General features: G+C 51.1%; 1 protein-coding gene across 5 annotated transcripts; it reads left to right on the plus strand.

Annotated features, from left to right (window-relative positions):
- Nucleotides 1-421: 421 nt before the first annotated feature.
- C23H6orf89 (chromosome 23 C6orf89 homolog) lies at nucleotides 422-23,355 on the plus strand. Of its 5 annotated transcripts, none has more exons than XM_051639267.1 (8): nucleotides 422-447; nucleotides 5,505-5,712; nucleotides 7,231-7,396; nucleotides 17,969-18,123; nucleotides 18,408-18,529; nucleotides 20,049-20,175; nucleotides 21,097-21,220; nucleotides 21,585-23,355. In XM_051639267.1, the coding sequence occupies exons 1-8, from the start codon at nucleotides 437-439 to the stop codon at nucleotides 21,668-21,670; spliced, it is 999 nt and encodes a 332-aa protein (XP_051495227.1). In that variant the 5' UTR covers nucleotides 422-436; the 3' UTR covers nucleotides 21,671-23,355. The 5 variants fall into 5 exon arrangements, with proteins under 5 accessions (XP_051495227.1, XP_051495229.1, XP_051495226.1 ...); XM_051639269.1 differs by lacking the exon at nucleotides 422-447 and adding an exon at nucleotides 2,361-2,415; XM_051639266.1 differs by lacking the exon at nucleotides 422-447 and adding an exon at nucleotides 2,939-3,511.
- The last annotated feature ends 1,206 nt before the right edge of the window (nucleotides 23,356-24,561 follow it).

The raw sequence follows: 24,561 nt of genomic DNA on the forward strand, positions 1-24,561 counted from the left end.
CAGCAGACAGTCCCAGCTCCCTGTGCTGGGATTGACAGGGCAGGAAATTCAAAGCTGATGAGGGGAAGTCCTTTTTTTTCTTCCCTTGCAGTGTTTAATTCAACTGCAGAACTCATTGCTGCAGGAAGTTGTTGAGGTCAAGAACTTCAACACGGCTGAGATACCAAAAAAACACCCCTCACAGCCCTGACCAGCAGCTGACTCTGAAAAGGCATCTAATTGCAATTAAGGACTAAGAGCTGGGTGAGCTGAGACCTCTTGCTCCTGCTGAGTTGTTCGTTCAGGGGAGGGGGTGGTGGCTCCACTTGCTCCATCACCCTAGGAGCTCCTGGAAGCCTTTTCCACACGTTTTAGGGCTTTTTTCCAAACTTCTTAGGGGTTAACACCCCATATGTGATCACTGCCTGTCACCTGAGATGGGGGAACAGCTGTCCCCATGGGGCTGGGGTAAGTGGGGTTCGGGGGGGGGACACAAATGCAGCTCAGAGGGGCTGGGGGAGGTAAATGGGTCTGGGTTGTGTTTTTTTTGGGGGGGATGCTGGGGATAAGCCAGGGACTTAGGGGGTGCTGGGGTGGGGAGTTAGGGACACTGGGGGGTGTTTTGGGTGCTGGGGGGATCTTAGGACCACCAGGAGGTGGGGTCTTGAGGACAGCGGGGGATGCTCTGATCGCTGGGGGTCTCAGGACCACCGGACAGATCTCCGAGGAGTTTTAGGGACACTGAGGGGTGTTTTGGGTGCTGGGGGGATTGTAGGACCACCTGGAAGGGAATCCTGGGGACATGGGGGGATGTTTTGTGTGCTGGGGGGGATCTTAGGACCACCAGGAGGTGGGGTCTTGAGGACAGAGGGGGGATGCTCTGGATGCTGGGATGGGGATCTCAGATGGATCTCCGAGGAGTTTTGAGGACACCGGGGGATGTTGTGAGTGCTGGGAGGGTCTTAGGACCACCTGGAAGGGAATCTTGGGGACACTGGGGGATGTTTTGGGTGCTGGGAGGATCGTAGGACCACCTGGAAGGGAATCCTGGGGACATGGGGGGATGTTTTGTGTGCTGGGGGGGATCTTAGTACCACCAGGAGGTGGGGTCTTGAGGACAGAGGGGGGATGCTCTGGATGCTGGGATGGGGATCTCAGATGGATCTCCGAGGAGTTTTGAGGACACCGGGGGATGTTGTGAGTGCTGGGAGGGTCTTAGGACCACCTGGAAGGGAATCTTGGGGACACTGGGGGATGTTTTGGGTGCTGGGAGGATCGTAGGACCACCTGGAAGGGAATCCTGGGGACATGGGGGGATGTTTTGTGTGCTGGGGGGGATCTTAGTACCACCAGGAGGTGGGGTCTTGAGGACAGCGGGGGATGCTCTGATCGCTGGGGGTCTCAGGACCACCGGCCGGATCTCCGAGGAGTTTTGGGGACACTGAGGGATGTTTTGGGTGCTGGGGGGATTGTAGGACCACCTGGAAGGGAATCCTGGGGACATGGGGGGATGTTTTGTGTGCTAGGGGGGATCTTAGGACCACCAGGAGGTGGGGTCTTGAGGACAGAGGGGGGATGCTCTGGATGCTGGGATGGGGATCTCAGATGGATCTCCGAGGAGTTTTGAGGACACCGGGGGATGTTGTGAGTGCTGGGAGGGTCTTAGGACCACCTGGAAAGGAATCTTGGAGACACTGGGGGATGTTTTGGGTGCTGGGAGGATCGTAGGACCACCTGGAAGGGAATCCTGGGGGTCTGGGGGGATGTTTTGGATGCTGGGGGGATCTTAGTACCACCAGGAGGTGGGGTCTTGAGGACAGCGGGGGATGCTCTGATCACTGGGGGTCTCAGGACCACCGGACGGATCTCTGAGGAGTTTTGGGGACACTGGGGGATGTTTTGGGTGCTGGGGGGATTGTAGGACCACCTGGAAGGGAATCTTGGGGACACGAGGGGTTATTTTATGTGCTGGGGGGGATCTTAGGACCACCAGGAGGTGGGGTCTTGAGGACAGCGGGGGATGCTCTGGATGCTGGGATGGGGATCTCAGATGGATCTCCGAGGACTTTTGAGGACACTGGGGGATGTTGTGAGTGCTGGGAGGGTCTTAGGACCACCTGGAAGGGAATCTTGGAGACACTGGGGGATGTTTTGGATGCTGGGGGGATCTTAGGACCACCAGGAGGTGGGGTCTTGAGGACAGCGGGGGATGCTCTGATCGCTGGGGGTCTCAGGACCACCGGATGGATCTCCGAGGAGTTCTGGGGAAGCCGGGAGGACTCCCGGGGGGAAGCAGGCGGGTTCCCGGGGCCGGGCCGGGGCGGGAGCAGGAAGCGGCGGCTCCGTCCCCCCGGCCCGTCCCCCCGGCCCGGCCCCCGGGCCCGGGTCCCGCCTCCACCGCGGGCGGGAGGAGCCCGGAGCGGGCGGCGGGGCCGGGTGAGGCCGGGAGCGGGGCTGGGGGGACGGGGGGGGGGGACGGGGAAACCGGGGGGAACCGGGAACGGGGCCGGGGGAACCGGGAGGAACCGGAGGGAACCGGGAGGAACCGGCAGCGGGGCCGGGCCCGGGCCTGGGCCTCTCCGGTTGGGCCTGGGGCTCTACCCCGGGGTCGAGGGGGGCCGGTTCCCGCTTCCGTGTCTCGCTTTGGGTTGTATTTCTTGACCAAAACAACCAGCAGGGTCGTGGCTGGGGCTGCTCGGGGGGTGTGTGAGGGCGATGCCCGGCGGCGGGGAGCAGGGCCCTCCCCTGCGGCCTGAGGGAGGGAGGGAGGCCGAGAAACGGGGTGTCTGCTGTTGGCGTCGCCGGTTCCAGCTTCACCGGCCTCTTGAAAAGGCTCCTCCGAGCAGCCTCTTTCTCTCCCAAAACGCTGAGCTTGCCGAGGTGGTGGGTAGGGTGGGTGGGTAGGGCCTGAGGGGCTGGGTGGGTAGGGCCGAGGGGCTGCTTGTGTCTGAGGGGAGAGCTGCCCCTCCCTGCGGCTCAGCCAAAGAAAACCAGCACTAATAACATCTACCATCCTTCATTTTAAAAGGCCTGCTCGGTGAGAGGCTGCTGAGGGACAAGGCTTGTCCAGTTCCTGCGTGTGAGGGCAAAGCGGGCGCAGCGTATATTCTGTTGTTAGCCCTTCGTCGGGTGTGTGGTGATGATAGGAAGGGGAATAATGGGTGGTTATTTGGGTTTTTTCAAAGCTTCGCCTGCTCTCAAAACAAGGTGGGGGCGTCCGTGCCTGATTTCTGAGGAGAGTTGGGTTTGTCAAGGAGGGCTGAGTGGCTGTGACTCGCGGGGCTTGTCCCCACATGTGTTTAAATACACATGGGGAGGGTGGAAGGAGGATTTATCTTCTCATTTTATCATAGTAGGATGCTTTTGCTGTTTGGAAAAGGGGGGGAATCGCCACGTTTGACCCTGTTTCTGGAGGCATAAGTGGTTTAAGTGGTTCCAGGCAGATGCTGCGAGCTTGCTGGATCTGCAGGAGTTCAGCACGGGATTGCTTCCCAGGCAAAAGCTTTGGCACACAGGAGCCAGAGGAAGCTAGGTAACCTTTCAGATCATTTAGCACATGCCAGTTGCCAGCTTAAAGGCAACTAGAGCAATCATAAAAGCTGGGAAGGGGGGGTTGGCTGAGAGAGGCCTTAAATATCCTGCAGATGTTACATGAACCAGGGTATTACATAAAGGAAAGAGCTAGTAAAGCAGTGTATTGTTTTTATAGGGCCAAGTGCATGCCAGGTGCTTAATAGGTGAGAAGAGAGATGCCTTGGAGAGCTTAAGATCTATAATGAGCAATTATTGATCAAACCTGCTCTGGGGCAGCTTTGCCAGCCCATGGGGCTGCTCAGGTGGTAAGATCTGGGGCAAATATTTGCCTGGAATGCAAGGAATGGCAGTAGAACAGGGCCAGGAGCTAATTAACCTGGCAATGTAGTGCAGTGTGTTCTCATTGCGTGCTTGGGGTTAGGCTTTAATTTGGCATTTTGCTCTTTTGGTGTTTCTGAGGCTTGAAATTTGACACTCATGTTAATGTGACATCTGACATTAGCTGAGTTGGGTGCTTAGGCAGCTGCTGCCCAAACAAATAGGGGTTATTTTTCAGCCAGATGATTTTTTCCTGATCTGATTCACCATGTGACCACATAGATAAACGAGCAAGTTGATCTTGGGGGAAGAGGAGCAGTTGCTGAAGCTGGAAGCCCTTCTTTTCAAGTGGGTTTTGTTGGTGTTTGTTTGTTTTCTGAAGCTACACCTTAGCTTTACAGAAAAGAAGATACTAAAAATGCCATCACTGGAGTTCTGACTTGTTGTAGAAGCCCACAGTTTTCAGAGGGAGAGCTGGCTGCTAGTTCTTTCAAAGCAAATGATCTTTCAAGCCTGGTTGCTGGTCGTGCTTTTTGTGGTGACCTGATGGTCCTCACTGTGCTCTCAGGGAATTGCCAAACTGGGTCTCTCCAGAAACAGGTTCAGTTCTGCCCCAGTTTCATCCAGGTTAGAGTTTTCCCAGCTCAGAAACAAGAAGCAGAGACCTCACAGATGCTCCCTTTCCCCCAGCAGTGTTTTTCTGAGGATAAATGTCTCTCTAACAATGGGACTCTCACGTTGGTGGCTGTTAACTCCTCCAGCAATTTCTTTGCATCTTTTCTTCAGCCCATCTGCTCCCCTCCCCATGCTGAGGCTCTGCCTTTGTGGCAGACAAAGGGGAGTGGGTTTCTTTGGTTTTGGCACCTTCGTGTTGCTAGGTGTGTTCTTCCAAGCTTCCCTATTGAAATGTCACGGTGGGGAGAGAATGAATTGCCATTTTTGTCTCTGCCAGGCCCTCACAGTTCGGGCTGGGGTGTTTAGTTGTGTGGCCTTTCTGCACAAGAGTGACCTGCAGGCAAAACTTCCAGAGGGAGGCGGGAGCTTTCGTTGCCTGCAGAGCTGCTATCTCGTTACTGTTACTCAATAATCAGTTGGCCTGGACATTAGGTTACGAAAATTTAAACAAATTGTAGACTGTTGAACTTTGCCCCCCCTCCCCACCCACCCCCATACACAGACATTCGGCTTGTTTCTCTGGCCTGTTGCTGTTGCTGACAAGGGGATTTGATGAAAACAAATCCACGTTAAAACAAGAGGCTGGGATTGTGGTGCAGGAGAGAGTTTGGCTTGGCTGCTGTGTGGGATGATCAGCTTTGTCTTGCTGGCTCTTGTACTTGGTGAGGAATCCCTTTATGGGTCAGATTCATTTGGAATAGAGGAATAAACGGAGTTTCATTGATTTCTGGGGAGCTTTGTTCATTTACATAAGCTGTGAATCTCGGCCGGGTCTTCTCTTGTCAGAACATCTCCCAGCTTCTCTCAGTCCCCTGAACCAGCAGAGGCTATTAGGACTGCAGATAAATGTTGTGCCTCTGGCTGCACACAGGTTTGCTCCTGAGAAGTCTTCCTTCTTGCCTGGATGTTTTGATGTTCCTGAGATCTCCCTGCACGTGCTGGTGCTGAGCTGTACATCCGGAGTGTGTTTTGTCTTAACCTGCTGAATCTCTCCACAGGGATTTTTCATCAGAGGCCATGGAGCTTTCAGCCAGTGAGCTCAGCATTTATGACAAGCTGTCAGAGACGATTGACCTGGTGAGGCAGACTGGCCACCAGTGTGGGATGTCAGAAAAAGCCATTGAGAAATTCATCAAGCAGCTTTTGGAAAGAAATGAACCCCAAAGGGGACCTCCACGGTACCCCCTCCTAGTGGCTCTCTACAAGGTAAGGTGTCTTTATGTGCATGCACAGACCATTTGAGAGTCAGAAGTTCTCCTTCTGCCTTTTATTCCCCACTGCATTTTCTAGATGAACTTTTCTGAGTTCTTTATTTTAAGAGCTGTGAGGTGTAGCTTCCTTCCCCTGTCCCACGAGCTGGTTTGAAAACAGAAGGCAATTAACCAAGATTTGAAATAATTCATGTGTGTTGAAATGTTAACATGTCAACACCTTCCTCTCCTGAAATTATTCAAGAATGAGACTTGAATTTGATTCTTCAGGCAGAGATTCCCAGTGTCAGCACCCTTGGTGGAAATGTGAGGAAAGATGGGGATTGAATAATGATCCAGATTTTGTTTCTGCCCCTGTCACAAGCTTCTACCTGTATTTATTCATCTTCTAGTCTATAAAATAAACTTGCTGCCATGATGCTAGATAAATGTTTTGAGACCCTTGACTAAAAGATGCTGTAAAGAATGGGTGAAAGGATGATGTTGTTAGACAGGCTGGAGATGTTTGCTACAAGGATGATAAACTTCCTGCTGGTATAATATTCAGAAATATTTTAGCATCATCTTTCCAAAAATCATCACAATAGTTTCTATTTAGGGAAAAAAAAAAAGTTCAAGCTTTCTTCCTCCCATCCTATAAAAAGCTGTAAAATTAGGCAGGAGAACAGGAAACTGGAAGTTTGAACTTTCAGCTTCTTTTCTTGTTTTTGCTGGTGATTCTGTTGGGCTTTGACCAGGGGGAGAAATGCATCACATCATGTCATCAGGGCTTTGTTGTTTGTTTTTACTTTTGAGATCCTGGTATGGAGGAGGGAGCTGGTGCCAACTCTGCCAAAGTGTTCAGGGCTCGACGGATGTTTGCAAAAAGCCTTGAAAACCTTGTGTAAGAGGAAGGGCAGGAGTGCAGGTTGTTGTTTGGTTTGGTGGGAGTAATCGGAACTGTCTGGAGATAATCCTTATTGCTGTGGTGCTGGATTATTTGCTCTGCCAAGGTAGAACCATGGAACAGTTTGTGTTGGAAGGGACCTTAAAGACCACGCACTTCCAACCCCCTGCATGGGCAGGGACACCTCCCACCAGCCCAGGCTGCTCCAAGCCCCATCCAGCCTGCCCTTCAACACTGCCAGGGATGGGGCAGCCACAGCTTCCCTGGGCAACCTGGGCCAGGGTCTCACCACCCTCACAGCAAAGAGTTCCCTCCTCATGTCCAACTTCAATCTCCCTCTTCCAGCTCAAACCCGTTACCCCTCATCCTATCACTCCACACCCTGGTAAAAAGTCAGAGTTGAGTAGCTCAGGTTTAATTTCATCCTTGGGCAGTCCTAGTGTGTGTGCAGAGCTGTCACTCAGGTTTATTAAATACCACTGCAGCTGAACGAGGACCCACAGCAAAAATCTGAGCGTTCACCTTCCAGCCACAACCCTTTGATAGCTACCAGAAGGTGTGTCCTGTTCTGAGGGCACACCAGCTGACTGCAGTGTGGTTAATTCCCTGCCTGTTTCCTCTCTGCAGGGTCTGCTCACGCTGGGGCTGGTCCTGCTGACCGTGTACTTCCTGATCCAGCCCTACAACCCTCTGCCTCCTGAAGCTCCACTCTCCAGAGCCCATGCCTGGGGCTCCCTCGTTGGCCACATCCGGCTGCTCTCTCTGCCTATTGCCAAGAAGTACATGCTTGAGAGTAAGGAAATGATTTCTCTGCTGTAACAGAAGCCCAGCAAGAAATACCAAGTTAAATACCAGCCATGCGAGTCATCCCAGTGTCTCCTTGGGCACCAAACAACAAATGTTCCTGGCATGGCACCATGGCTGTCTCTTTTCTGTACTTAAAAATAGCATCCTGAATTCTAGCTAGGGCTCTTTCCCTTCCTTTCTCTTCTGGCTGAAGCACAGATTATCTCTTAACTTCATCATTGTGTTCTTGCTCCTTCTCTTTTCCTTGCTTGAAGGGGCTCCAGGAAAGCTGGGGAGGGACTTCTGACAAGGGCTTCTAGTGATGGAAGAAGGGGGAATGGATTAAAACTGGAAGAGGGAGATTAAGGTTGGAGATGAGGAGGAAATTCTTTGGTGTGAGGGGGGTGAGACCCTGGCCCAGGTTGCCCAGGGAAGCTGTGGCTGCCCCATCCCTGGCAGTGTTGAAGGGCAGGTTGGATGGGGCTTGGAGCAACCTGGGCTGGTGGGAGGTGTCCCTGCCCATGCAGGGGGTTGGGACTGGATGATCTTGAAGGTCCCTCTAACCCAAACCATTCTATTATTCTAACACCTGCTTTTTACCTCCCACAAGAGTTCCCTTTCCTCTAAAAAAAGTCTCCTCAGTCCCAAGAATCGTACCAAGATAACTATGCTGGCTAAATGTCACTTCAGAATTTAGTTTTCTGAATAAGCTGGTAAAAACAGTTTGTGAACCAAATCTTGGTATCTGTGAGCAAAGTGTAGAAACCTCAACATGTGACCTGGGTTTCAGGAAAAGTAGTTTTTGCCAAGTGGTGTGTTGGGAAAGGGCTGTGGGGGCTGGAGAGCTCTGCTGTTCATGGCATTTATGTGACATTAAGGGTGAAGTGTGAGTGAGAGGAAGGTGGGTAAGTGGCTCCCTAACGAGGTGGTCCCATCACGGGGGGGGGAGGAATGTAACAAATTTTCCTAGACTGGCTTAATAGAAGTGGAAAAGTTGGAGTATTTCCTCATTATCAGTTAATAATTTCCACTGCCTTAGGGTGGCAAAGGGGCTCTGCCTCTCTGATAAAACACAAGGCCTGGCAAAGCTGTGAGTTATGGTCAGCAGGGATGTGACACCATGTTGATGGGCTCTCAGCTCACTGTACAGACCACCTCCTGTAGCCATGCCCTCCATTTAGCTTGGGCAGCTCATTGTGGTGGAGTTGTCTGTTCTGGCTCTGACCTTCCTGCTGGAGTTAAAAGGGGTTCCCTGAAATGCCAGTGCCCTTTTCCCTGTCTCCCTTTCATCCTGTGGGCTTTCTGTTGGTTGGGGATTGGGTGGGTGGGACAGGGTATCCCCCATTGTTTGTCTCCTTCCTCAAAGACAGGAATCTTGAAGGGCAGCAAAAGGCAAAGAGGTGGCTCTGATAGCCACTTGGCATGGCTCTCCTGCTTATCTCCTGCATTTCAGGGTGGACACGAGTCTCTGCACACCCCTTGGCTTCTGTCTGGAGAAAGAGACCAATGGGAACTTTAATATTTGTGTCTGAGCAGTGAAGTTTTGTTCAGAACCTTCACAGGTTCTTCTTGCAGATGCCCCAGGACCCCCTTGGATGAGGAGAGCCCAGGGAGGTTCCTCAGGACAGCCAAAGGTTTCTAGGACAAGGGCTGCCTGAAATCATGAGTGTGAGGATAAGCAAGAGCAGGAGCAGATCTGGGCTACTGATGGGAAAACCAGCTGAATGGGGAGGAGATTGGGAAACACCCAAAGGAACAGGGAAGAGGGAAGGATGGATGGAGAGGAAGGATGCAAGGTTGTTGTGGAAATGCGTGTAAAATCCTTCATGCCTCTGTGGGTCCTGGAAATCTTTGGAAGTGATGAGCAATAAGGGGGGCAGCAAGCCAGCTTTAGGGAGAGGAGGGGAGTTACAGAGGGGATGAGGCAGTTCCCACTCTGTTTTTCCAAAATATTGGGTTGTGGTGGAAACCACAACATGTCCCAGTGAACCAATTTGCTGGGATAACTTGGATCCTGCCTGGGCAAAGGGAACTGGACTAGACCCTGGCTGTTTGACTGGGACAGTGCAGCACCCAGGCTGAATCCTGGCTGGGTTCCTCTGGCAATCCCTCATGTCCTGGCTTCCCAGCGGGTGGCTGTGGCCTCTGGGGCTGTCCCAGCAGCACTGGTGTCAACTTCACAGCTTGCTGCTGGCTGGACCATGCTGAAGCCACCCAGCAGGGATCAGGAAGTTTCATGGCGTGGGGCTCCATGTTCTCCTGAGTCTCCCAGCCCTGTCTGCTGCACCAGGCAACATTTTGCCCTGAGTGTTGACCTTGTCTGCTGGAGGGAAGGGATCAAGCTGCACCTTGTCATCTTATTTGTTGATGTGAGCATAAGGCCAAGAGGTTTTACAAGCAGGTGGAGTGTTCTGCAGTGCATCTTCTCCAGGAGAAGACACTGTGCAGGAAGCCTGAGCAGCAGAGAAAAACACAAACCAAGGGACACAACGTACAGAGTCTGCTTCCTATTTTTTTCTTGTGTAGATCCTGGTAGATTAATTTTTTGAGGGGGCTGAGGATGAAACTTGAAGCTTTCTGTGCTTGGGCACCAGTTCAAACCCAGCTCAGGCTGTTCCTGTTGCAAGCCACCTGTTAGTGGTTTGGAGGCTGCCCTGGCCCACCAGCAGTGCTGGCAACTGTCCCCTGGCCTGCTGGGGACAAAGCCCAGCCGTGGGTGGTCAGGTTGGCTTCCTGCAAGCCTGGGCAGGCAGGGGCAGGCTGCCTGTGTGGGGTTGCAATCTGGGACTGTGTTGTCCTTCCTGAGGCTGCTTGGGGATTAGTGGGTTTGGGGCAGCTTTCCTGTCTCCAGGATTGCAGGTTGGAGCCCGTTCCCCTGGGAGGTGTGGGCTGAGCAGCCAGGTTTGTGTTGCAGAACAAGAAGAGTTCAGGTCCCCTCAAGTGCCAGAGCTCCACCTTGGAGTGGTGGTGGGGCTTTTGGGAGGTGCAGGACACTGCTCCCCTCTCTCTCCAGCTCTGGGTGACCTGCCTTCACCCTCACCTTCATCCCAGTCCCTTCCACCCAGGAGCTGGGGCTGACAAGAGCTGCCTGTCTGTCGGTGGCTGTGGGTGGACCTCTGAGCAGCCGAGGTGGGGAGCAGTGTCCACAAAGCTCTCTCTTGCGTTAAGTTTGTAGGATTAGGTCCAAAGTAAATTTCCTTTTGCCTGCCTCTGTGCTGTGTTGCTTGCCTGCTTTCTCCCCCGGATCAATTCCCATCTTAAAACTAAGGAATTCATGTTCCCACCCTTTGTTTCTTCAAAGCTGACTCTTAGACCCTTGAGTTGGGCACCTGTGCCTCTTTTTCAGCTGTTTTCCCAGGGCTAGGAACCAAAGTCCCTTCAGTTGAGGAGAAGTTTTGTGGAAATATGGTTTGCATTTTGCTCTTCCTGACCTTGTGTTTACACAGAGTTTGTGAAAGCCCCAGGGCTGGGTCAGGCTCCCTGCTCCAGGCTGGGGGAAGCACCTCTCACCCCTGCAGCTGTTGGCCAGGTAGATCAGCACTTCATGTAGCCCCCAAGGAGCTGGTGGGTTTGCACACCTCGAGGCTCTACCTGCTGTGAGGAACACAGTGGATTTGGGGTTCATTCAAGGCTTTGTAGTGTGGTTCCAAGGAGGAAGCAGGGCCTGTGTAACCTGGGTTTGTTTCTTTTCCCTGGCAGGCTGGGATGGACAAGTCACTCCCTCTGTGTTACATTTCTCTTGCAAATGAGGGGTGCAAATCCTTCCCTCTCCCCTTCAAGCATTAGGAGCCAAATGACAGGGGTTTTTCTCTGTCTTCAGCAGAAGTTTTAAAACCATAGTGGTGGTCACTCTGTTTATTAGTGGTTCTTCCCTTCACAGCTGCAGGACATCCTTGGAGCTTTATTCCTATCTAAATGTGAAGTTTTCCTGTCATGTTGGCAGCTGGTTGGTGACTGTTCCCTGCCAGCCACCCCAAGGGGCACTGGGCACAAACTGGAGCACGGGAGGTTTAACCTGAATATAAGGAAATATTTCTATACTCTAAGGGTGACAGAGTCCTGGGACAGGCTGCCCAGGGAGGTGGTGGAGTCTCCATCCCTGGAGACCTTCCAAACCCACCTGGATGTGTTCCTGTGGGATCTGCTCCAGGAGATCCTGCTCTAGCAAGGGCGAGTCAGTCAGTGGGGAAAAGGCTCTGGTCCAGCAACGTGACAAATTGCACCTTGTACTGTTAGCAGGAGTTTTTAATGACCCTGAAGAAAATCTAACTTTGTTTCTAATAATGGGACCTGGTCCTGCCCTTAAACATCCAGCCCAGGTCAAAGTCAGCTGGATCAGTGGCTGCTCAGCACCCCTGGCATCAGGCACAAGCTCACACGTAGCTCAGCCTTGGAAATGGGATCCTGTGCAAGTTCCCCCCAGCTTGGAGGAGGCTCCTTGTGTTAAATACTCCTTGTTGCATTGACCAGAAGGGCTGAAAAACATGTTTCTGGGTTTTATATGTAATTTATTTTAGAGGAAGGAACCTTGCTGGAGGGGCAGTGTTTAAGCCGCACCTCATCAATGGCCTGTCACTGTCACGTCCTGAGGCCGGGTCACAGCAGGCTGGGTGACTGGCAGAGGACAGCAGCCTCTGCCTCCTGGCCACCTTCAGGGTAGCTGGGGGGCTTGTCTTGGCTACCAGCCAGGTCCTGGCTTCTCCCTGAGCTTTTAACCCTTTGCAGGCAGCCCCCACAGCCTCATTTCTCTCTGCCTCTCACACCCTCTGTTCTCCCTTCTTACTGCAGCCCTGAAGTGTGTTTCTCCTTGGCACAGCTCTGTGCTCTGAGTTCTAACTTCTTGCTGCCTTCAGCACAGCCTCTTGCACTGGGTCTTAACTGTTTTGTTTTGATTTTCTTAAGCAAAATTAAGCTGCTTTGCTTCTGTGTCTGTGCATATTCTCACGTGCCTGCTCTGGGGGCTGGAGCATTTTGAGGTGTGTGTGAGCATGATGTGGTTGCAGGGCTCCCTCCCAACCCTGCACAGCTGCAAGTTTATCTGATTATTTTTTTTATTGGATGTGTAAACAACCCTTTTATAATATAACCTGAGAGTGACCAACAGACACGTGTGTTGGCTTGTTCAAAGGGAAAAATGAAACAAAACAGGCTGACTCCTCAGTGCAGGGTGGTGCCAAGCTGTCTTCATACACTGCTTTATTTTGGCCTCTGTTCAGCCAGTGGACTGTTTATTTGGCTTTGCTGACAGTAAACTCACCCCAAATCATTGTGGTAATCCAGAACATGAAAAACTCTTCCTTTTGCTTCTCTCTTTTGACACCTCCAGAATGTCTTGTTTTCCTCATTTGCAGATCAAGTGAATTCTCCCTTTGGATTTCCTTCCCTGGGGAGAGAGTGTGCAGAGGCATTTAGCAGCCCAGGAGAGCCCTGTTTCACAGAATCACAGAATGGCAGGGGTTGGAAGGGACCTCTGGAGATGATTTAGTGTCACTTCTGTTGGCAGTAGTGACACAGACACATCACACCTTCTGCAGACTGGAACCACCATCCAGCAAGTGGCAACAGCTGGGAGGGAATTGTTCCAAAATTGTGCTGTTCCTCCAAGCCAGACTGGTCCTGCAGACCCTGCCAGAGCAGCACAAGCTGTCTCCTAGGGCACCCAACCAGAGGTGCAGGCTGGAGTGGACTTTGGGGGCTTTCCTGACAGCTTGGGCCCTGCCTTCAGTTTTCTAGATTGGCAGGTTCAGCTTTCTCCTGGAAATAATGCTCTTTTGCCCCAGTGGACACTGAATTCCTCTTGAGCTAGGCTGAGCAGACTTGATTTCACAATGTCTCATTGGATCAAAATCATTTTTGTGCTTTGCTGGAGATTGACTAATCATCCTGCAGTTGTTTGAGCAGCCGTTACCCATTAGTGAAATGAATGACTGGTTCTTGGAGCTGCTGACATTTTACCCAGAACAAAACCTAAGGTTTCTTGATGGGTTTATTTGTAGCTGTTATTTTGTTGTTAGCTGTTCCTAAACGTGCCATGAACCAAACTGGGAGATACTTACTTCTCCTGGAAGAAACAGAGATATTCAGAGTTACAAAAAAAGTTCAGTGTGAAAATGGGGTGAGGGTCTTGTGCTGAACAGAGACCCTCTTTGTAGCACATCTTTAAACCCCAACTGTGCTGCATTCCTTAATCAGGACTTCCACACTGTAATTAATAAGCATTCCTTATGTTTCCTGTCTGACTTATTCAAGAACCCCTCAGTTTAGCCCAACTTTGATGGGCTTTGTAGTTCTCGATGGAATCTTGGAGCCTGTGAGGGGCAGCCCAGAAGTGTCGTGGGTGTTAGTGACCATCTGCAGCCAGGCTTGGACACACAGGAAAGGACAGAGAAATGTCTTGTGAATATTCAGTGCACAGCCCAGGCTTTCTTGAGTCCTAGACATGTAGATGTGGTGCTGAGGGACATAGGTTACTGGTGGCCTTGGCAGTGCTGGGTTAACAGTTGGACTTGACGATCTTAAAGGTCTTTTCCAACCCAAATATTCCTATGATTCCATGACTACTTCTAGCACTTGGTCCCTGGTGAGGTGTGTGGTGGGACTGAGGAATAGTATCATCCTCAGGAAGGAGGAATTGGGGATTTGGAACCAACCCTTTGCAGACTGTGGAGCTGCTTAGTTCCTTGGGCTCTGGGGAGCTTCTAGTTATCCTGGGTGCTGGCAGTGACAAGCTGTAAGGACAGGAGACCTAGGGTGGACTCTGAAGTCCTGGGTGGCTCCCCAGATAGACCTGAGTGCAGACCCAGCTGCCATTTGCCTGCTGGAGATTACTCAGCCTCTCAGTCCTGAGTGCTGGGGAGCAAACCAGCTTGGGGAGCCAGCAGACTGCCTGGACACCTGCAGTTCTCCATGCAGGAGGTTTAACATTTTCAACACTTCATTAAGGTCTGGAGCAGCCTTTGGCTCTGTGTGTCTTTGCTGGAGCAAAGGGCTGCAGGGCTTCCCTGGGAACCTGCTGCAGTGCCAGGCTGATACTTCGCCTTCCATATGGTCCCTAAAGAGACCAGGGCTGTTGCTGAGCTCCTGCTCTCAGATCTATGTGGGCAAACTTCCAGAAGACTTATTGTTTCATTACAACGGGTAGGAGCAGGGCCAAGGTCTTCTCAGCAACCTCTCAGCTTCCAATCTGATCATCCCCACCCAGCATCTCTGGGGCTGTGCACACACACCCCTCCAGAGTTCTGGGGACAGCCAAAAAACTTTGGGAGATCCTCAGTGAAAATGGCCAAGAAGGGCGGAGTGCTCCTTGTGAAATGGGTTGCAAATGGGGTTTTTTTCTGCATGGTGGAAAGTAAAGTCATAAACTCCTTCACAGATGTGTTTTAAGGAAAGTTGTTATCTCTTTTGTCTGTGCTGTGTTAGCAGCTGGAAGTCACCAGCCCCTGGCTCTGCTAGGAGTTATGTGACACAGGAGAGGAGGCAGCTCTGGTTCTGGGGAAGCTAAGAAAACATAAAAGTAAAGGGTAGGTTGGTATGACTGGTGGGGAGCTGGGCTTCTCCCAGTACTAGGGAGTACTAGGGCTTGTAGTGAGAGGACAAGGGGGAATGGATTGAAACTGGAAGAAGGAGATTGAGGCTGGACATGAGGAGGAAATTCTTGGCTGTGAGGGTGGTGAGAGCCTGGCCCAGGTTGCCCAGGGAAGCTGTGGCTGCCCCATCCCTGGCAGTGTTGAAGGGCAGGTTGGATGGGGCTTGGAGCAGCCTGGGCTGGTGGGAGGTGTCCCTGCCCATGCAGGGAGATGGGTCTGGATGATCTTTAAGGTCCTTCCCAACCCAGCCTGTTTCATGTTTCTGTGATTCTGCTGAACAAAGAGAAGGCAGCTCCTCAAGGAGGGGTGAGAAAGCACAAGCCTGGAGAAGAGCTTAGCTGGGACTGGCCCTGTCACAGCTAGCTGTACATGTCAGTGCTGCAGCTGCTTCCCTTGCACTTCAGCCTCACAGGGATCGTGGCACACACCCAGCACCTCAGGGCTGGAACTGGAGTGGTTGGGACCCTGGTGTGACAGCTGCACATGGTGCTGTGCTGGGACGAGGAGCACATCTGAGGAGCACATCTTGCTGTTCCACCTCCAGCAGACCCTGCCTGCGCACAGCCAGCAGCTCTGCTTCCACCAGAATAATCCCCCAGGGTGTCTGGGCAGGGTGATGATGTAAAAGGAATGTGGGGAGGGTAATTGAAAGAGAGAATAAGCATCTGAATCTCCTGCTCTGCTCCCCAGTGTGTCTTTGCCTGCCCTCTCCTCTGCACATGGTCTCTTCTCCCTCCCTCCCTGGCATCCTGTACTTGTCATGCCAGTCACATGTGTGCTGGTGCACAGACTTAACACCCTCAACAATAAATCTAAAAGATTAATTACCAAAAAAAGAAAAAGATCCCCCAACCCCACTTGCAGCATTTGAAATGAGTCTCCCCCGTGCTTGGCTTATTCATGGGGCAAAGAAATCACCTCCTGAATCGAGCAATTGAGAATGCAAATATCCCAGCCTGGCTCAAAAAAGGAATCAAGCTCTAAACTGTCAAGCTGATTAGCACCCCATTATGTGGGATGCTGCCTCTGAGCCTGGGGAGATGATTTTTTTGGGGGGACAACTCAGCTTTCATGCTTCGGGATGAGGTTTCTGAGTTTTGCCCAGAGAGAAATGACAATCTTGCCCCTCCCTGTATGATGAGAGACCATAAGTTCTCTTGTTCTCTTCATGGCAACTGCCCTTCCTCTGCTGAGATCTGTCAGCCTTTTGTTTCCTGTCGCTGACCAGCTGGTTTTTGTGAGTTGAGGGGTTTTTTTTTTGTGTGTGAGATGAAGGTTTTTGTTGTTGTTGTTGTAGTAAAATCCAAGCTTTCTACAGGCAGCAGAACAAAGATTTTCTTTTTTCTCTTGTGAGCAGGGAGGGAAAGTAGGTTGGAGCAGTTTCTCATGGGAGTGGGACTTCTGCTTGCAATAAGGATTTTTACACTTTGTTTTGCCTTTTTTACCCCTTTCCCTGAAGGCAGGGTAGACACTTCTTCCAGTAAGGCTAGGAATTCTATCCTGTTCCCTTTCAGTTCATATCCCAGCAGTAGGGTGGGAAATGCAGCATTTGGAAGTTGACTGGAGATATTTAGAGAGGGAGAAAAAGCAAAACGAATCCCTCGTTGTGACATCCCAATGAACTTAAATCCTCTCTAACATTCCTCATTGTCTGTTGCAGATGTCAGAGGGAAAATTAAAACAAGAGCTTTCCTATTAAGTGCTGTTCATCCATCACAACCCGTGTGCAGGAGTGTGAGTGTGGCTGGGAACCAGTGACAGGCTTTCCCCCCTCCCTGGAAAGCTGCTGTGCATCCTTATTTCCCAACTTCCTTTTTCAAACAGGTTTCACTGTCTCTTTCTTCTCCCCTTTCCCACCCCCCTTTGTTTCCCCAGTGGGTGTCATAGAATCCTAGAATGCCAGGTTGGAAGGGACCTCAAGGATCTGATCCAACCTTTCTAGGTGCTCCTCTAGTTGATATGAGGTGGCTCAGCACCCTGTCCAGCTGAGACCTAGAACTGCCCCATGTGGAGGAATCCACCCCTTCCCTTGGGAAGTTCTGCAGCCATGGCCAGGAGACATGAGCTGTCCCAACATGTGATGGCACTGAGTGGGGTGGGTGGGCCTGTCCTGAGTACAGATCTCTGGACATCTCATGGCAGGTGTGTCCTGAGCCTTGGGTTTTTCCTGGCCCATTGCCAGATCAGGCATCTGGGTGGGTTTGCTGCTGCCCCATCTCCCAGTTGGATTAAAGCTGCAGACCCAGGGCTGTCACTGCCATGGAATTAAGAGCCGTGTCCTTCTAGTGTGGCAGCTCCAGATCCTTTAGCATGGAAATACCTGGGCTGTTCAGCATTATTGTGGTCCAGGAGTTCCTCATGCTGGGACTTCTCCCCCCATTTCATCTTCAAGTCAATACATGGGATGAATTAAAACAGCAGCAGCACATCCTGGTGAAATCCCACATTCCCAGCAGCTTCAGAAACTGGGCCAACTTTGCCTGGGACAGAGTCTTAGTTAACACAGAGTTGAAGTGGAGGGCAGTGATTTCAGGAATGTCTTGACAGGATTCATGGTATCAGTGCTAAGGACACTAGAGTTATTCTTTTCAACCTGCATCCTCTCTGTCTTCTGGGTGTCTCCTGGTTAACAAGCTGGGATTGCTTTTGCTTGCAAGCTTCTCTCAATTTAATTGCACTGTGATGGTGGCTGCCATCCTTCTGTGGATGACAAAAGGTAACTCAGCCTCATAAATACAGAGAAGTGGCATTTCCATAAAGCTTTCCCATTTCTCACAACCCTGGGCTGCATCCCCAGATTCTTCATCTAGTGCTTGAAACTTTCTGTGATGAGTTCCCTGCCCTGCTGGAGTTTGCTCTTTTGGAGGAGCATTGGAAGGTAGAAGAAATCTCAGCATTTCACATGAGGGATAATGAAGTTATCAGAGAGTCTGTTTCATTTTCAATTTCATTTTTTGGTCTTATTAAACATGTTCCTCTTGTTTCCTCCCAAGAATGCCAGGACTGGTGGGCAGCAGGTTGCAGACAGAACACTTCTACACTTCCTGCAAACTGCACAGTCTGTTCTGCTGTGAAAAGCCTTCAGATAGTGACAGACTTTGGAGAACTATCAGAAAAGCTCCAGAGGTCTCAGCCTTTTCTAATCAAGGTAATGCATGAACTTGTAAGGCTGGATGATGAGTCCAAACAACCACAAGCTCAGACTGCTGATTGAGCTATAACATAAAAATAAGATATTTAGCCCCAATTTAAAGATGTCAGGGGGTGAGGAGCTCACTGCATCCTTAGCAACTTGTTCCTCTGACTGATTGTCACTGTGGTTGGAAACTTTGCAATCTAGATGGATGCTTGGATGTTCTTTGGTGGGGTGGAAGTAGGAGAGGGGAAGAACCTCAAGGTCACAGCTTTGATCCTTGTTTTGTGTCTTTCAAGACAGGGCAGCATCTCTCCTATGAGGAACTGAAGCATTTTCAGTCCCAGGATCCAGAACTGGCGGAGGTTATAATAGAAGAAAACTCAGCTGAATTGTGGAGCTGCCCATTTTTCTTTCCCTGGTGGGTCAAAGACAAAACATGTGGTAGATGTGGACATCTTTTCTGCAGGGGGGCCCAGGCTCTTGGCCAATGTCAACTACCAGGAGCTTGCATGTTGCTTTTTAACTGGGGGGAAGAGGAACAGGACTGGGTTAGAGTCTTCTGCCTGCCTGCTGGCAGCAATTTGACCCAAGGAGAAGACTTCTAGACTAGAAATGGAGTGTTGTGGCTAGGATTTCAGGTATTTCCCCCCTGACAAGACAAAAATATCCCAGTGACTGCTCAGTCCCGTTCTTCAGGCCATATATAACTCATATGGGCTGTGGTCTGATCACCTGAGGCAACTGGTTTACATTTCTAATCACCCTGGTCCTGTCAGTGGAAACCATCAGCATCAGTGCTGGCTCCGAAGAGGTGCCAGAGCTTGAGGAAAACACTGAGAAGTAACAGAAAACTCAGGGATCCTGCAGTTTGTGTCTGGGCTCACAGGAGTGGTGGTCAGCCCTGCTCCTGGCCCTCTGCTGGCTCTTCCCAAGCCTGTTGTGTGGCTGCAGGACAGCTGAACAGCTCAGCCCTCTCAGGTTGCAGAGCAGCCCAGTGTGTCAGCCAGGTCTTTTCACAGGGACAAGAGTGAGAAATAACAAGGTTGTTCTGGTGAGAAAAGACCTTTAAGATCATCCAGTCCAACCATTAAACCAGCTCTAGCAGAGCTAACCCATGTCCCTCAGCACCACATCTACACCTACATTTAAACACCTCCAGGGATGGGGATTCAGCCACCTCCCTGGGCAGCCTCAATGCTCAATAACCCTTCCAGTGAAGAAGTTTCTCCTAATATTCAGTCTAAACCTTCCCTGGTGCAACTTGAGCCCATTTGGGAACGTGGAAAGGTGCAGTCTGGTGTGGAGCAGGTTCCCTGGCACCTTTCTAGGAGCCAAGGAGCAGTGTCCAAGCAAACCTGGAGAAGGTCATGGTGGACCCTGTGCTTTGGCTGATGCCTGGATAGGATCTTCTTGCTGCACTTCTCAGCCACAGCACTGGTGGGTGGATGATCAGGGTACAGAAGAATTAATCATCTCAAGCCTCTAGACAGAGATGTAAAAATAACAAGCCCCACCCTCTCTTTTCCAGTTCCATTCCCTGGCCAGGAGAACAGACTTGGATTCCCCCCATCTCTCCATGTGGTTGCAGCTCTGGTTGCCTACAAGGCCACCTCTGCATCTTTTATAACTGATGGATCAGATCAATGACTCAGATCATTTTAAGGGAAGAGAGGAGGGAAATTGAGGTTGGGGATCCATCGTGCTGTGTTTGTTCCCTGTTTCCATGGCCCTGCTGCAGGTGCCAAGAGGAAGATATGAAGGAGCCCAGCTTTAGAAGCTGAGAGGTCAAATTATGCTCCTGGGGGCCAGTCTGTCCTGCTGTTGGTGAAGCATGAATATTTGTGAGGAGTTTTAATCCTTAAAGGTAGCCTTTTAAGCACAAGCATGATCATGGCATGATCTTTCTTTTAATATCCTGGTTGTTTTCTTTTGTTAAGGAACAAATCTGTGAATAAAACTCGGGTTCTGCAGGAATTTTTCCCCAGTTCCTCTTTGCTGTCCTTCCCCAAGACAGTTTCTCTGGAGAGCTGCTTCCTCATCCGCCAACCACATTTGGGGAACAAGGTGAGAAATTCAGCCCAGAGACATCCTCTCCCTGCCTGGGACTTGTCCTCCAGCAGCTCCAGGTCTTTGGATGATTTGCAGGGACATCCTCAGCTGATAGAATCCCAGCTGGGTGAGGGGATGGTCTTTTTGTGCACAGTTGGGTAGTATTCATAGAACCTTGGGATGGTTTGGGTTGGAAGGGACCTTCAAGATCATCCAGTCCCAACCCCCCTGCATGGGCAGGGACACCTCCCAGCAGCCCAGGCTGCTCCAAGCCCCATCCAACCTGCCCTTCAACACTTCCAGGGAGGGGGCAAGTGGGCAAGTCCCTGCCCTGCAGACAGGTTTGTCTCCTCCCCCCAGCAACCAGCAGATCCTAGCTGAGGACAGCTGCAGACAAGGGTCCTCCTCCCCTCTTCTGCCCAAGCCAACCCAAGCCCCTCCACACCCCACAAAGCCCACAGGAGAACAGAGGAGATCATGCTAGAAGCCTGCAGTGTCACTATCTTCAGTAAAATGTCTCCATGGCAGATGTCTTGAAGTAGGGGAGACTTGGTGCTCCTAAAATGAAACTTAAATGAGAACAAAGGCCACAGAGATGATGGGAGAGCTGGAGCAGCTCTGCTCTGGTGACAGGTTGGGGAGTTCAGCCTGGAGAAGAGAAGGCTCCAGGGAGACCTTAGAGCACCTTCCAGTGCCTGAAGGGGCTCCAGGAAAGCTGGGGAGGGGCTTTGGCCAAGGGCAGGGAGGGATGGGATGAGGGGGATGCATGAAAAGTGGAAGAAGGAAATTGAGGTTGGACATGAGGAGGGAATTCTTTGCTGTGAGGGTGGTGAGAGCCTGGCCCAGGTTGCCCAGGGAAGCTGTGATTCCATGATTCTATGATCAGACAGACCCAAGAGAAGCTAATGAGGCTTTTGAAATCTGCTCTCCTCCTAGAGCTACAGTTTGCACAGCCTCTTTGCTGTTGGAAGTGGACAACTCACCCTGACTGTTGTACCTCTGGACAAGTGCAGAGGACACTGTGAGATGTTCAAGGTGGAGCTGGAAGCTGGAGATCTGGGTGAGTACTGGTGCTGTAACGTGCAGGGTCTGGGAGATCCCTTGGAATGAGGACACTGGCTCTTTTCTGACTCTTGGGTAGATGGTGTGGACCATTGCCACCTCCAGGCTGGTGTGTACCAGCTTGCTGCTGTACAGATCTGGGATCATTCTGGACTGGGAGTTTGTGGCCAGGAACACAAACTGGGATATCCTGTGAAAACTGAGGATGAGGCACAAAGCTCTGCCAGGTGTTCCACACCCAGCGTCTCAACTCGCTCTCCTTCCGAAGAACTTCTGCATGTCCACAACTCTTGGTGGGAAATGTGAGCAAGTCAGTCAGCATGACTTCACCTAACACAGCCTCTTGATTGCATCTCCCACAGGTTATGCCAGCACGGATCACTGGGCAATGACCTTCATGGCCAAAGGGACAGAGCCAGCAGTGGTTTGTGACGGAGCTGCTAGATAAGGGCTGGGAAGTCACCAAGACAAGGCAACATCTTCTAAACAATAGAGCTGGGGCAACTAGGGCAGGCAGCTTTGCCACCCTGCATGTTTACAGTGTTTAAAAATGACTGTTTTCCTGAGGTAATTCTTTGCCTTTCCTCAATGTATTTTGGGAGAAGCTCAAGCTGTTCCTGACCTTCCCTGTCCCCTCAGGTAAGCCCTGGCTTCGCAGCAAAAGGGTTTGTTGTGTTGGGGGTTTTTTTAATCCAGGAGTAGCAGAGGGATTTCTCAGGATGAGATTCACCTTGTGTCCTTTGTGAATTATGGCACTTCTGGAACTTCCCTAAGGGGGTTTGGGAGTGGAGAGGGCATGTGACAGTTCCTGTACATTCCTCCTGAGGAGGAGGCTTTGAGCCTGGTGTGTCAGGCCAGCTCTGCCAAGGGAAGGAGCTGGTGATGGGACCCAACTCCACCCCATCTCTCCACCACCTCCGTAGCTGTGTGCCTCAGTAGTGTGCCCTGCAAAGCCAATCTCTGCTCTGTGCTCCGTGGAGGAGCCTTGCAGACCCTCACCCACTGCATCCTTCTTGTACCAAAACAATCTCTTCTGTGTGTCTTGGGATCACTCCTCTGCTGTTTCTCTCCCAGCGGGTTGTGAGTGAGTCAAACAGCAACTGTGCCGTTGGTTTTTTTTTTCCTCCTCACCTCCTTTCCTACAAAAAATACTGATGCAAGTGTTAGTGGTGCTGGTGCTGAGAGCTCAGCAGTTCTGGATGGAGATGGGGCTTGATGCAGAGCTGCTCTGTGCAACTTCCACCTTCTCCTGGTGCACCTGAGCCCCCCAGGCTGCTCCACCGTTTTCATGCTCCTCGCTCGCCTTCCCAGCCCAGGCGGTACCCGAAACCTTCCTCATCCCTGGCATTTTCTTTGCATCAGCTCCTTCCAGACCTGAAACTTTTGCCTTCAGAATGAACGTTGGTTTTTCCTGAGTCCTTTCCAAGCTGCCTTCACATGTTTCCTGCTGCTGGAGCTCTGCTCTGCCCAATGCCCCGAGAGAGGCTCGGGCTTCGCAGGCTGCGGATGCTGCCGTTCCCTTCCAAGTCTGATCCTTTGGATCTCATCCTGCTGTTGAAGATCATTTGCAGATGTCTCAGGCTGAACTCACAAGCCAGGGCTGGGCTTCAGGACATACTCTCACACTTGTTAATATGGAATTGGGAGGGGTTTGGTTTGAAAGTGAGTTAACTCTGTTCTCAGGAGCGAGAATCCTTTTTCCTCTGTAAATGTTTTAGGTCTGCGTAAAATTACGGAGTGGAAAAAAATGTCTGCCCAGCCTTTGTTTTTGAGCAAGGCCAGGAGAATTGGGAGCAAACATTGTACTGATCTTGCTAGATCTGACAAAGGCTGCCAAGTGGGATGACCAGGTCTGGCTCCTAGCCAAGGAAAAGGCAGAAGACAGTTCCCTCTCCAAAGAATTTAGTCGGAGGCCTTGACACTACAAACATTTCTATGCATAATCCTTTCTTTTTTCCTCCTGTAAACAAATAAGAACAGTCCCAGCACCCATGTCAGTCTGTGTTCCTGGCCCTCAACACTGACCCAACACACACCAGAGCTTGTAGAACCAAAGGGGGAGAGTGACTCTCTCAGGACAGAAAAGGACTAATTTGATTTGTAGCAAGATATTAAAGGGAATTGGATTAATAAGACTTAGTATTGTGAATGCCTGGGGTATGTTTTACACTTTGACACTACATGGAACCTTGTGCATGCCAAGACCCACACACCAGCCCTCTTCCTCCTCTTACAGCCTGGCTCTTAGTGAATGGAAATTCAGGAGTTTGGTGATGGCAGAATTAGGGCCTCGTTAGTGACTGTTGCTATTTACACTGGGGCAGCTTCTCAAGTCAAATTCCAAGGCTGACAAGGTTTATTGCACCTCGTGCTGCTTGTGTACCTGACCCATTGCTGTGAAGCATTTTGGGGAGAGATGCACAGGGAGGGGAAAGCCCTCTGGACCCATTATCACTGGGATTGCAGGTGGTTTTGGTGATGCTGGGATTTCTGAGTGTCCTTGACTGTCACTTGTTAAAGAGCTGCAAAGACAATCCTCAAAGTGTCTGAAATGCCTGTTTTGTGAGTCCTGCTTTAAGCCCTGGTGGCTCCTTTGAGAAGAGGCCAAGGAAATGGATCTATTTATGGTGGTTGTTTAGACTTGGGGGGGGAAAAGAGGGGTGGCTCTAGGGCAGGTTTGTGCCTCTTTAGCAAAAGTGCTCTCACATTTTGCTTCTCCCCTCTGCAAAGAGTTGCAGCTGGTTGGACAGAAGGTGGTGAATCTGGACTGTTTGCAGATCAGCTTTCCAAGTGCACTTTATGGTCTCTGCATAAGTTTCCAGAGCTGTGTCTAGGCAATACATTGCATATGTCCCAACCTTGCTCCCTTTGGAGTTTACATCATTTGTTTTTAAACTTCCAGTATATTTTCTCTCCCTCATCCAAAAGCTGTAAGGAATTAGCTGCTAAACTAAAACAGGAGGGCAGTTCTCCTGCTGATAAAGAGCCAGTTTTGGCCCAAGCTGCTGTTGAGTGTGGAGCCCCCAGTCTGCAGCTCCTCTCTTCTGCTGCCAGAGAAGTAGTGCTGAGGCCTTCTGGAGGCAAGGAGCTGGGATGGAAGACTTGGAGGTGAGGGGCCAAAGTGGCAAAACTAGGATGGCCAAAAGGAGGTGGTGACACCTTGGCCAGATGGCTGGAAGTGAGCCCTGGTTGTCTTCCTCACCCCAGGCCCCAGCTTTATGGAGCCTTTGCAGTGGCTGCAGGAGGCTGAGACTTCCCTAGGGAGCCTGGTGGCTCCTGAGGCTGAACTGGGGGGGAAATGTGGCTATTTCCTCAGGCATGGTGGTGGCAGATGTGCTC

The sequence above is a fragment of the Apus apus genome, chromosome 23, assembly GCF_020740795.1.
Source record: "Apus apus isolate bApuApu2 chromosome 23, bApuApu2.pri.cur, whole genome shotgun sequence".
Taxonomy (NCBI): Eukaryota; Metazoa; Chordata; class Aves; order Apodiformes; family Apodidae; genus Apus; species Apus apus.

Excerpts from the sequence above, each read along its gene's own strand:
- C23H6orf89 (XM_051639266.1), top strand. The coding sequence starts at position 3,423 with ATGCTGCGAGCTTGCTGGATCTGCAGGAGTTCAGCACGGGATTGCTTC. Across the intron at positions 18,124-18,407 it reads CTCAGCCTTTTCTAATCAAG|ACAGGGCAGCATCTCTCCTA; the intron begins GTAATGCATGAA and ends GTGTCTTTCAAG. Across the intron at positions 18,530-20,048 it reads TGCCCATTTTTCTTTCCCTG|GAACAAATCTGTGAATAAAA; the intron begins GTGGGTCAAAGA and ends TCTTTTGTTAAG.